At 36.3% G+C, this 13,399-nt stretch overlaps 1 protein-coding gene across 1 annotated transcript; it reads right to left on the reverse strand.

Annotated features, from left to right (window-relative positions):
* Positions 1-419: 419 nt before the first annotated feature.
* LOC122640993 (calcium-dependent protein kinase 2-like) lies at positions 420-7,664 on the reverse strand. Its single transcript, XM_043834305.1, has 8 exons — positions 6,616-7,664; positions 3,809-3,952; positions 3,532-3,684; positions 2,892-3,007; positions 1,693-1,860; positions 1,473-1,600; positions 882-981; positions 420-804 (listed from the first exon to the last, which is right to left on the reverse strand). Exons 1-8 carry the CDS (start codon positions 7,388-7,390, stop codon positions 724-726), a joined length of 1,665 nt encoding a protein of 554 aa, XP_043690240.1. The 5' UTR covers positions 7,391-7,664; the 3' UTR covers positions 420-723.
* Between the last annotated feature and the right edge of the window lie 5,735 nt (positions 7,665-13,399).

Raw genomic sequence — 13,399 nt, forward strand, 5'->3', positions numbered from 1 at the left:
GAAAATATTTATCTAACTGCAGTGTATGGGAGTGTAAAATGACAAATCTGACCATTGAATATCTAAGAAATAGTCTGAATTAGCAGTGTGTACTATTTCAGACTCATTCAATCATATGATTACCAAAGAAAATATATACTCACCCATGTATTGGAATATTCCCCTTGCATTATTTCCAAAACTCTTCAACTTTTCATTGAGTTTCCAAAGCTTCATTCTCTTAACCAATACCTTTTTTTTTGTTTTTTTTTTTTTTGTTTTTTTTTTTTTTGGGGGGGGGGCTAAAATTTGATTTGCAAGCATGGGACCTTGAGATCTCTGTCCATAAAATTTCAGTCTCATTCGACCTCACAATGCGGCCTTCAACTTCACAAGTGGAAAAGAAAAACTGCCAACAATTGGTATTCAACAAAATATAATCATCCCGAAAAGGAAATCTCCTCTTATTAAGGCATGATGAAGAAATACAAGCACAGTAAAACAAAAGAACCTAGAAATTAGATTATGCACAAAGACTACATTTTTCAACTACAAACAACGGAAATGATCCTCTGTTTCCGAAGAACATTTATGAAAGGCTCCATTGAATGTCAGCAACACAAATTAGACCTCCAATGAGACCGTTCGGCTGTTGAGTTGCTCTCATAGTTTGGTATGCATAGTCATCAAATTAAATGTAATACACAAACTCGTTCAAACGTACATAGCCACTGATAAGTTGAACTAGTGAAGTTTCATTGGATGCTGCTGCTGCGTTCCACTTCTCATCATTGTACAAAACTCCTCATAGTTGATCCTACCATCCTGTAGGTTCAATAGAATCAGTTCCCAGTGATAATTCTATAGCAGTACAACAGGTTTCAGAAGTAGATAAAACTTACATTATCTGTGTCCACCTCCTGTATTATTTCCCTGATGCTGGTTTCATCGCCCATTCCGTACTCCTTCATCGCTGTTTCCAATTCATCTCTCGTAATAAACCTGTTAAGGACATCCACAAAAAAAGGATATTAGAGTCATGCTGCAATCCTCAAAATTTTGGTGGCTTGGTATTTTCTCACATCTAGGTAAATTATTTGATGCCTTAATAGGTTCGGTGATAACTTGCCATCTCCAAATTGTCTCTAAAATCATCCTAACAAAGATTGTCATTATCTACCAAAACTATACAGGAATACCGAGCAATCAACAGACTAAATCAGCAGATCAACGTCGTACACAGAAACCCAAGTAAACCTGATGCACAACACCACATGAAGTGATTCTAATATTCTTAAGATGACAACATGGTTCCTATTTTCAGAGGAGCAGCAGAATTAGCCAAAAATACACTTCAACGATACAAATATAAAAAAAAACAAAAGGGGTTATTCAACATTCTGACCAATAGAACTGCTCAGAAATGTCTTATGTACCCATTTGAAAATAAATTGAACATTCTTATTTGGAAGGTTAGAAGAGAGCGAACTAACCCACTACTATCTTTATCAAAATACTGAAAGGCTTTGAATAGATGCTCATCCCGTTCTAGCTTGTGTCTATGCATTGTAGCCGTGATGAATTCAATGTAGTCGATTGAACCATCTCCATCAACATCAGCCTGAAAATGCAGAATACATTAGTCAAGGAATGATGACTGAGATAAATATGATAACTAGAGCAATGGAAGCTGCAGGGTTTATTGGATCTTACAGCTTCCATTAGTTGCTTAACTTCAGCTTCTGAAAGCTTTGATCCAAGTCGAGCCAACCCTGTCTTCAATTCTTCATAAGTGATTGTACCACTGCTGTCTGTGTCCATGTTAGCAAACATTGCCTTCAGCCCTTTAATTTCTTCTTCAGAAAGATTTTCCGCAATCACCTAGAGACGGTTCCAAGTCATCAAGATTACTATAAGAAACTTCCATATTTCAACCTTTTTATTAATGAGCAATGCATGTTTAAGCCATCCGAAAAACTACAAAACATACTATGGGACATCTGTTTCTGTGCCAACATGGTAGCTTAGAAAAACTTGGCAGAAAACACGATAATTGAAATACCTAGAAGTGTGGATGGATACCTTACTATATTCAAATCAGTTTTTTGAACTACTGGACAAAAGGATGGGAGAACTCAACAATCCATCCTCCTGCACTGTGCATACATTTGGAGCTTATGCCGAGCAGTAGTTTGCTCAAGTACAAGGAAAGAAACTTCAAACATGGAATTCTTTCCTCTTTTCTTAAGTGAAAATATAGGATTATTGACAATGACAGGACTCTGTTTGATAGGCTGCTTCAAAGGATGATTAGAACATATATTTTTTGGGCTTCTAAATTTTAAGATCACATGCTACATGGCGCTCCATTCCTTTGATTGATTTTGTGGGCCCTTTCCTTTGTATATATTTGTATACCTTGGGGATCCAAGCCCCTCCCCCCCCCCCCCCCAACTGTGATGGCTACCTTGACTAACTCTTAGAAAATATATCTACACTTTCTCAAAAAAAAAAAAATTTTTTTTTGGGGGGGGAAGCAGAACTCAAACTAACTTTAATCATTCAATCTATATGTCAACAAAAGATGGTCAACTCTACAGCTCTCTTCCCCCAAAGCACACCTTTATTTTTTCCTAAGCTTCTATAGAATATAATAGATTTTATAGCAGGAACATTCAATCAGGTAAAGTTTCAGCCAAGAGATATCATTTACAAGATCATCACAAATGCATACATGTGTGGCAGAGCAAAGATAATGTCTTCTATTAAAACCATTTTGATCCAGGCCAGAAAATAATGCTCCTAATTCCCTTGCAAACAAGGCCTTGACTTCAAGTCCAGTTTTGCCTTTTACTCTTCCCTTATTGCTTCTCTGAAAATGGCAAGTCCCTGAACATGGATTAATAATTTACCTTCAGTGCAAGCTTCTTGAGCTTATTCATCGCCCTGAATTGCTTCATCCTAGAGAGAACTGCACTGTCTATTGGTTTATCAGATGCTTCTCCATCTTCTCTCAGCCATGGGTGCTCTGGATCATTATTTATACTGAAATGGATTAGGTCATGTATGTCATATAAATGCATGTAAAATTAGCAGCAATCTAACCAATATAATGTGAATTTATCATGTCAACCAGACTTTTGAATCTAAGACTTTTGTTATGATAATTACACTTCCTTGAAATGTCAGAAAACAAGTGGCTTTTTTCACTTATGATTTTTGTTTCTGACAGCCATGTTTTCATACGATTGAAGCAAAATAAACCTTACAGTGTTCAACTTAGAACATAGTGATTCCATTAAAATATGATAACTGTACTTCAATCATAAACAACTTTAATAATTTAGTTTTAATACTCTAGTTTAGCTGTTGACAAATTATAATGCCATTTAAGGTTCTCAAATAACATATTATCCTAAGATCCATAATTTCTGATTTAAAATTAATATCTTGACAAAAATCCTTACCGATAATATTAACTAAAGATAAAAGAAGTTAATTGTCTTTGCAATAAGATAAAACAAATAAAAATAATCAAAGAGAGGAAAATACCAAGAATTTGTGCAGAAGTAATCCGCTTTTTGGGGTCTTGTGTTAGCATCTTTCTAATCAGATCCTTGCCACTGCTTGATATGGATGGCCAAGGGTCACTTTCAAAGTCTATATAACCTTTTAATATTGCATCAAATATTCCCTTCTCCGTCTCTGCAATATCCCGTCATTGAAATGATAAATTAATATAACAACTTCAAACTGAAACTAAATGGAAAGGACTGTATAAGAGAGAGCACAAATGTCTTAGCATGAAGAGAGAGCACAATGACTTCACCAGCCCAGAAAGGAGGAACACCACTGAGTAGAATATACAATATAATTCCAGCACTCCAAATATCTATTTCCTTCCCATAACTACGCTTCAGAACTTCAGGAGCAACATAGTAAGCACTCCCTACTATGTCTCGGTACACCCTACCTGGCACATCCATAGAAGGTTGTTCAAAGTCAAACTAAATGCAATTGGAACGCAAAATAGTTATTACTAAGAGAAAAAAGTAGGAAAGTCACACAAATCCATAAGATAGAGAGGTCAGAAGCAAGCACAGAATCAAGTTAGTAGGAGATCAAGATGCCAAACAAACTTTTATAAAGGACAGTTCCTCATAATGGCAATAAAACAAAAGCACATATTAACAACGGTGTAACAAAGACTGATATCAACAACCAGAACATGTGAAGAAGAAGAAGAGAAGAGAAGAAAATCAAGAGAGAGAAGATGGTGAATCCTGGAACATGCTAGGATTCAGTATCTGCCTATCGTAGACCAACCTTGCTTCTTATATTATATTTCAGTAGTATACTCTTAGTAGGAAACCTACCAAGAGTCTAAGTTCCAATTACAATTGAAGTAAATAACTAAAAGTAAACATAAAACACAACTCTACAACTCAACACATATCACGATAGGAAGACTCCCCCTATCATGAGTCACCTTTAACAATCGGCAAACAATGGGAAAAGAATTAACAAATAAACTGCCTTGGTAAATTGGAAAAAAAAAAATCATGCAGTGGATCATAAGTCAATTTAACTGAAGTTAACTAATAGCTTTCTTCATGGTGATCATGAGAAGGTCAAATTACAAATCCTCGGGATTTGTCCTTGGGAGACCTAGGGATTGGGAAGGTATCCAGTTAGAAGAAGGCCATCTAAGGGGTCTTCATTTTCCCTTAATTTTTAGTAGAGGAAAATTAAGATACTTCATTTTATTCGTCAGGATTCAAGTGGCTTAACTTGGGGATCAATATTGGATTTCTTAGGATTAAGTGAATCCAGACCCAACCTCTGGCTTTAATTAAGAGTCAAATACAACTTTAGACACAAATTGATACTTTAAATCCATCTTACGGTAGATATATCAAGACACCAGGAAGAAGATGGTAGCAGCACATGGAATCTATATAAAAACCAAGGATGCTGGCAATAACATGTTGAGATTAAGAATAGATAAATTGAATAAAAAAATATTTCATGAGAGTTCTGCACCTATCTTATCCTCCACAGTTAAATGGTACAACTGAAGGGAGAACCATGCTTCAAAAGCGAGGTTACTTCTGTGCTAATCATTTCTAGTTCTAGGAATTTATGAAGGGGAGCTCACGCCAGCTTATTAAACTTATTAAAGTGTCAAATTTACGTCGGAAGATGAGAGAACCTTCTTACAAACTTCTTAACAAGATGAGTGTACAGCTAAATCAGCTTTAGCTATGCCCTATAAGGAAATAATTGTAAAGTTCATCTATAGAATGTGCCTGGAGGATTCCAGAAACAACAGTAATAACAGGCCATTACAAAACTGAGGATCAGTAACTCTGAAGCCAGCACAATTTCAGGCTAGCAGGTGCTGACTTCTTCCAAGATGTTAATCTTTTCAAGTCAAACATATATAATAGCCACCATCATGATGATTTTGAATATGCACTAAGACCATTGGGAGCCGGGGGGGGGGGGGGCGAGAAGGGGGGAAAAGATGAGTAACCACTATTTTAGGTCCGAATTCCATTCCAGTCCATTCATGTAAGCAGTGATTCTTTATATTTCGCTGAAAATATGCTTCCACGCATGTTCCATTATAACAATTAACTGAATACACTGGTGCATAGTTGTCATAGCATCTAGGCGATGCAAGGCATCGGAGGGGGCCTGGATGCAAGGTTACACCAACAAGGCACTTAGGCAACTCAAGGCGTTGGTGGGGGCCTGGACGCAAGGCGACCAAGGTGCCTAGACGTCTAGGTGATGCCTTGACAACTATGCAGCGGTGTAGGTTCAATTATATTAGATATCATTGATAAATCGATAGACTACATCCTGGAAGGCTGCAACTGAATTTCTAGATTAAAATTAGGAATGACAGCTTTTTTTCTTTCATATATGTATTAAAAAAGCTTTAACATATAATCTGAAAGTCCATTAACCCAACCGAATTGAACTTGGCCTTTATCCCTACTACTTGAGGTTAGCCATACAATTCCTGTTCTGCTATTCGGCTGCATTGAAGGCTGTAAATATCTTCCTCTATAAAGTTAGCACTCATTACTTCAACCCACGTTTCTTGCTCTCCCCCTAGTCCTGCAACTTCAACTTGTTAGATCTCACTTTTCAGCTGATAAGGTTATTGCTCTTGGCTGCACATTACTGACCCATCTTGGTCAACTTTTCCCCATCTATAACCTAGATGCTATATCTCTGAAACTATCCTTGTGTCACTCATTCTTCAGCTTGTTCTATGTGGAATAAGATGGACAGTTATATTATAAGATTAGCAAAGTAGGTTCTATGATATAAATTGAAGGAAAAAAAATCTCCTGATGAAACTCATGAGATAAAATAATGGAGTCAAAACAGAGTAGTTAAGAGATATTTTTTCCAATACAAGGCTAATTAAGAGGTCCTAGTTCGGTTAAATTCCATGAGACTGAGAATAGGCAAACTTAGAAAAGCATAAAGTTGCAAAACAGGATCTAATAAAGGAAAAATCTAGGCTAAATTCATGAATTTCATCACAACTTAGATGCTAAAATTAGGGCATGTGCAGCTCACAAAACAAAAGGGAGAAGAAGAAGATGGGGAGCTCACCTTCCTCAATAAAGACAGACAACCCAAAGTCGGTGGCCTTCAGCATAGCGCCTTCGCCCTTACTTGAGAGCAAAAAATTCTCGGGCTTCAGATCTCGATGCATCACACCCATGAAATGGCAGACATGGACAACGTTAACAATGGACTTGAATGTATGGGCAGCTGCCTTCTCAGAGTAGTGCCCTTTCGCAATTATCCGATCGAAGAGCTCCCCACCTGCACACAGCTCCATCACCACATGAACAGATTGCCTATCCTCAAAAGCACCCTTAAATTCCACAATGTTAGGCTGCCCAGATAAATGTTGCATTATCTGAATCTCCCTTTTAATGTCTTCCTTATCGTTCTTACTAACAAGCTTCCTCTTTGATATTGACTTGCAGGCATAAGTGTGGCCAGTCGAGTTCTCCGTGCAGAGGTAAGTCACACCAAACTGGCCTCTACCCAGTTCTTTGCCAAGAGTGTAGTAGGATTTCACAGACTCAAATGGCTTTCCTAGTATGGTATCTGGCTCGTGAACAACAGCATAAGGAGAAGGCTGCTTTAATGGAGAAAGGGCAGGCGGATGTGAAGGGGCCGATCGCTTTTCCGGTACTGTGTGGATTTGCTGGGCAGGAGCTTTAGGCTGATGAAGCACAGGAGGCTGAGTTCTCTGTTGATGCCTTGCCACACCTCCTCCCCCTTCGCCACCGCCGCCGCTGCCGACTGATCTGTACCCATTAGCACTTGGTTTACTTGGTTCTGGAACCTTGTCCTTGCCGAAACAGATACCCATATCTACGTACACCTCGAATTCACACTTTCAAGAGAGATGAATGGGTCAATACTAAGATCTTTGGAGCTAATTTTTGGAAGATTTGGGATATTCGGAAGAGCCCAGATCAGATTTTCAGAGCTGAAACTGATATTGCAGGTGAAAAATAGGAGAAAAAAAAAATCCAATTTGGATTCTAGTACTGGGATTCAGGTCTTGGACCCAATTTCAAGGAAAATCTGATTGAAGAATGATAACCAAAAAAAGTCAAGAACCCAGACCAGGAATTAGTATGCTATGAAGAGAAAGGGAGGAAGTAAGACGGAATCAACAGAACCCAAGAAAGGCAAAGCAAGCGGTTTGAATGAGCCTGTATCTTAGAAGTTAGACCTTGTCTCAGGTGTCGTTTTTCAGAGAAATGGCGAACACTCTTTCCCTTCAATTTTTCAAATATTATATGGAGAGAGAGAGAGAGATTCAAAGTCGTCGACGCATTGGAGAAAATAAAAGAAACTGTTATGCTTCTCTACTAAGCCATCACGGATCCGTGACGTGGTACCCAGATCATGTTAAATACTTGACTTACACTCAGAAGATTTTTATCGATGGAATGCGTTAAATAAAATCCTTTAAACTATCACATATCAAAGGATTCGACTCATCTCCATGTGCAATGGGTTGTGTCGCACATATCCCGATGTACCCAGCTCATGTTAAGTATTTGATTGATACGTCAAAAGTTTCATAATTTAAGAAATGTGTTAAATCAAGCCTTTTAACCTATCACATATTATGGGATCCAGGTTCTCTTGTAGGAGTGCCTAAGGGATGTGTACGACACAGCCCAGCCGTTGGATACCTCCTGGGCACTCACTGGGTGTTGGTTTCTTGGAGAGAAACTCGATGCCATACTAAGCTAGTCCAATCTAGTGCTCATACATTAGGTCAAACCCCCATTATGCACATAATATACTCAAACCCAGTTGGTCATTGTCTGCTTCAATACCACTAGAAAACATTGAAAAAAAACAATGCACGGCTGTGATAATCTGATATGTTCACATGGGTCCCATTCTTCAACAGGACGAATGATACTCCAACCCTGCAAATATATAAATAGTGTGACTGAGTTTTCAAAGACTACAAAAGGGAAGAAAATGAAAAGCTTCTTTTCAGAAGGTAAAAGGAAAGGTAAAAAAATTCCAAAAAATTGAAGAAATTGAAAGGAAAACGCGGTTTTGTTGGGTATATCATAACAGGAAACATGTGGTGGAGTGAAAGATTCAAAGACCAGAGCAGATAGAGAGGAAAAACAGATCAGATCACAAAACAGATAAGACCGAAACCTATGAAAAGCCCAAAAAGCTTGTAATGGTATATTCATTCATATTACAGCTATTCTAGTAAGTTTACATCTCTGGAAAAAGCTTCTACATGGAAAGGAAAGTTCCTTTTATTGAACAAAGCAGATTCATTCAGAATACTGATTTAACTGGAAATTTATAATCTCTGTGAGGGAGTGTGGCCCCTGTGTGTGGGGGTCAATGAGGAGCGCGTGAGTTAGCACATTGGGGGTAGGATTCTGTCTTTCATGGGGTGAGGCAGTCATTTCGTCCCCCTCTATGTCTGAGTGTGGGTGGTACACTCTCCACACAGAGAACTTTTATCTTTTATAATTATTCTCTTACTTTTCTTTGTACAAATTAGTGCCTTGCCCACCTATATCATACTAGTCCTCAGATTTCAAAAACTGAGACTAGATTGGTTGGATTGGATGATTCAGATTGAATTTGATTCTAATCTATTCTAACCAATTCCAACTAATTCAGATAAGAATGGACATTGATCGATCGATTCAATCTTAGTTCTAAATATCATAATCTTGATTGGACCTGGTTATTCTACATGCATATTAAGGAAGGAACTTCTAACCTCAACCTACAAGGTGGTACGTGAAATTAGGCTCAAATTTGATAGACATGTAGGCCTTAAAGTGTTCTACTCACATGTCTAGTTTTAATTCAAAACAAGGTTTAAAAAAATAAGAAACATGTCGGTTGAATTGACTGAGCTAAATCTCGATACCTATTGATCCAGAAACTCAAGAAGGGGGTGTAGGGTTTTTACACCTTCTAGTTGGTTCCACCTAAATCGAACTTTGAGCACAACAAAGTTTATCAAGTGATAAAACAAAACTTTCTTTGAAAAAAAATGAGAGATTCGATGGTTGTTGGAAGAACCAGTAGTAGGCCGGTGTGCATATACATGGGAGAGTATGGTATTAGGTGGGTCGTGGGAAGGTAAATGGTTGAATTGAGATTATAATTTGACATATGACTTATTCATATCTTTCATTAGAAATCCAAAGGTTAAAATTCTCACATCAGTCTTTTATATGGCAAAACTAATGGAATCGTTATCCCCTCCAATTCGTTGCCCGTTTCAATTCCTCACATAGGAGTGAAAATGGCCACCCTATCCCCTGCCTGAACACACTGCCCAAGATGGGGTAGGGTGGTCATTTCTGCTCCTATATGAAGAATTGAAAGAAATTGGAACGGACAACGAATTGGAGGTGATAATTATTCAAACTAATGTGTCCATTAAGAGAGGAGATTTCTTGTGGGATAACCTTTGCATATCAAACTACTAAAAAAAAGAGTTGGCAATTAAATCTCACTTCTCTATGCTAATCTTTTGAGTAAGCAAAGAAAAGTTACTTTAATTTTTCTTCTCTTTTTAAGCTGAGGTAATCCTTTGTCTTTTTATTTTTTTTTTCAAATAAGAAAATAAAAATATCTGTCATGATTAAAAAAAATATATTCTTATGTGTCATATAATTTATAATTATTTTTTTTCAATTTAATTCTCTTAGTTTATCATTTGTATTACCTTATCATCTTAGAGTCTTGTATGTACATAGTAATGAAAAACTATAAAAAAAATACCATTAGATTCTAAATAATCAAATGATAATTTTTTGCAATATTATGGATTTTGACCATAAAGAAGGATACACATATAATAATTCAATCTACAATAGTAAGGCTACCCATGGCCATGTGTGTCATATAATACCAAGAATATTTTTATCAAAGTACTATATAATTCTAAAGGTAGCCCTTATATACTATCATATACGGGACTATCTGAACAGGTGTATATGGAACATGTCTTTTGATCGACCCTTATCATATACTTAGAAGTTCTTTAAATTAAGAGTAAAAAAACAGTTTTCTAAATAAATAGAAAGTGTACTTACCGTGTATATCCTTTTCAAGAGTTGTTATTATTTCACACTCTTTTCAAGTACACATGTAAAACAACAGGATTTTACAGTCACTGGAAGGGGGAAAAAAAAAATCTTTAATGCTTTGTGAATACCCTTATATACGATCAAGACAACGATAGCACTAAAAGTATCTTGTATGTTATCATAAAAATCAATCATACCGTATCTATCACCCGAACCAACGACACCTTTAACTACTATTTTATAACCCTTTCACATATGTCTACTGAAAATTTATGAAATATACCACTAGTACACATACCCTTAACTAGTTAAATAATAAAAAATAATAATACTCAAAAACCTTGTATTATCGCCATGAATAACTGAAATAACCCTTTTATTTTTATCGATTCGTTTTTTTTTTCTTCTAATAATATAATAACCGGCTACATTACGTAAGTAGTATAGTAAGAATATACATACATAAGTTGTATTAGTATCTAATCAAACATTACATCTTAATCATTTACCTACCCATAATTTACTAAAATATATTCCAATCTTTGCTCCTAGGAACAAAGTTAAGACACAATATAGATGTGTTATGGCTCCACAACTTTTGATTCCTTACCCAATAAATAAGTTTGGATTGAAATTATATACATGAATAGGAAAGATGGGGCTTCCCACTTATGCCTTCAATAGTTGAGAGCTTCTTAGATTGGATCATGGGAGAAGATATCAATAGCTTTCAAGATCTATATCAGCTCATTGGGAGACTAACTAATAGGACCAATGGGTTTTTTATATTTTTTTTTATTGTTTTGATAGATAAATTGATACTAGCACACTTAAACTTTTGTTGAGTGACTTCCCTAGGGGACCAACACAGTTTTAGAGTCCTTCACCAATCCCTAGTCCCTACCATCCGCCAGACAACCAAAATGGATTCCTCTGTGGCATTTTCTTCTCCATAAGGCAGCTGGAAGCAACCAATGGAGTAGGCTTTCTCTAACTCTTCATCACTCAGAAAGGAATTGAAGGCCACATAACACAATCATATCACTCACTATCTAGTGGGAAGATGGATCACTTCCACTCTGTCACTCCAATTTGGTGTTCATTCACTTCTGAATTCTGTTGCAGCTTTAGCTATATTTTCAATGAGAACATCAATTCTTGGGCTACAAGACCTGTAGTGATCAGATTTCTCTCATTCTTTTAAGAGTCTTTAGAAGGAAATTTAGACTTAAAAGAAGAAAAATAAACAAAAACAGATGAGTTCAACTACTCTTTTTTAGATTGTAAGCAAAGCAACCTAAAGTCCCAGAGCTAGGACTTTCCAGTATCACATTTTACTCATGTATATAAGGTCTAAACAAATACTTGGTACATGAGCTTGAAATCAGGCTTGGGAGTTGAGCTGAGCAGCTGAGGGACTCCCACCATCATTTGTACACATTTGTCATTTGATGAGATTAAGATCGAGGCCTTTATTATTACTATTATTTTATATAGCCTCCATGTATGTCCGTGTACCTTTTCTCCACACTAAGAATTGATTTTATCACTTGACAAAGTCTCTTTAGGTTGAAACTAGACATGTGAAAAAGACAATGCTGGAATTGGCGGAGTGTGCAGATCCTCTTATTAACGCTTCATGTATATGTGGATTCTCTCAAGGAATTTAGTGGAACTTTGCTTTGGTGGTTGAAGCTATGGCGGTCCATGCTGCTCTAAGAATTGCACCTAATGTGGGTATATCTCTATTGGTGATTGAAAGTGATAATCTTCTTGTGGTGAACATTCTCAACGATCATTCTCTTGAAATCCCTTGGAGAATAGATCCTATTATTAGGGATTGTAGATCTTTGTCTTCTGGTTTCCAATGTATCCTTTTTGTGCATTCCCTTTGAGAATCTAATTCGGTAGCAGATAGTTTGGCCTCTCTAGGGGCCTCTTCCCAAGCTGATCTTTTCTGGCATGATTCTCCCCCCCTCTTGTATCCTCCTTTCCTTGTATTCTGCCTTGTCTGAAACATTGTCCCAGCGTTAATAAATTGCGTTCATAAAAAATAAAAAATAAAAAAAATAAAAAATGTGAAAAAGAGACCTTCGCATTACCTATTTACAAATTTCCAACATTATCTTATATTCTTCTATGCTATCTGGCATAACTTGGATTACTAGTATTGCAAACCTTCTACACCCCTTGGGGTAGAAAAGCCACCCCCTTATAATATATGATAGTAGTTCCATGTGATCTATTTCTTTACTCTACCTTTCACTATTACATGGAATAAAAAGCATATGATTCCATTTTAGTTTTCCATAAAAAACAAAAACAAAAAGACTCATATCACGTCGAAATATAAAGAAATATTAAAAGGAAAATCCAGTTGTAACCTTATTTTTTTGTTCTTTTAGTATAACATATTTTTTAAATAAGGATAAATCATGTCATTTCACATGAACAATGTTAGCTCTTGAAAATGACATAACTATAAATCACTTTCAAATTATCTTAAAAATTCTTTTTTTTTTACCTTTGTTTTAAATAATTTTTTTGAAGTATAACAATGGATAATCAAAAGAAGGTTACAATTTCTTATTGTACCAACTTGATGACAACAAGGTGTACCCATGTTTAAAAGTGATAGAGGTGTCATTTAGAACTTAACACCTTTTAATTGCCGATTGTCTTATCCAAAAGTTTGTTATATTGAGAGTATAAAAGTGTTTCAGAAATAATTGAAAAGTGATTTATCATTAAACATTATCATCACTTGTCTTTAT

The sequence above is a fragment of the Telopea speciosissima genome, chromosome 9 (assembly GCF_018873765.1).
Source record: "Telopea speciosissima isolate NSW1024214 ecotype Mountain lineage chromosome 9, Tspe_v1, whole genome shotgun sequence".
Lineage (NCBI taxonomy): Eukaryota > Viridiplantae > Streptophyta > Magnoliopsida > Proteales > Proteaceae > Telopea > Telopea speciosissima.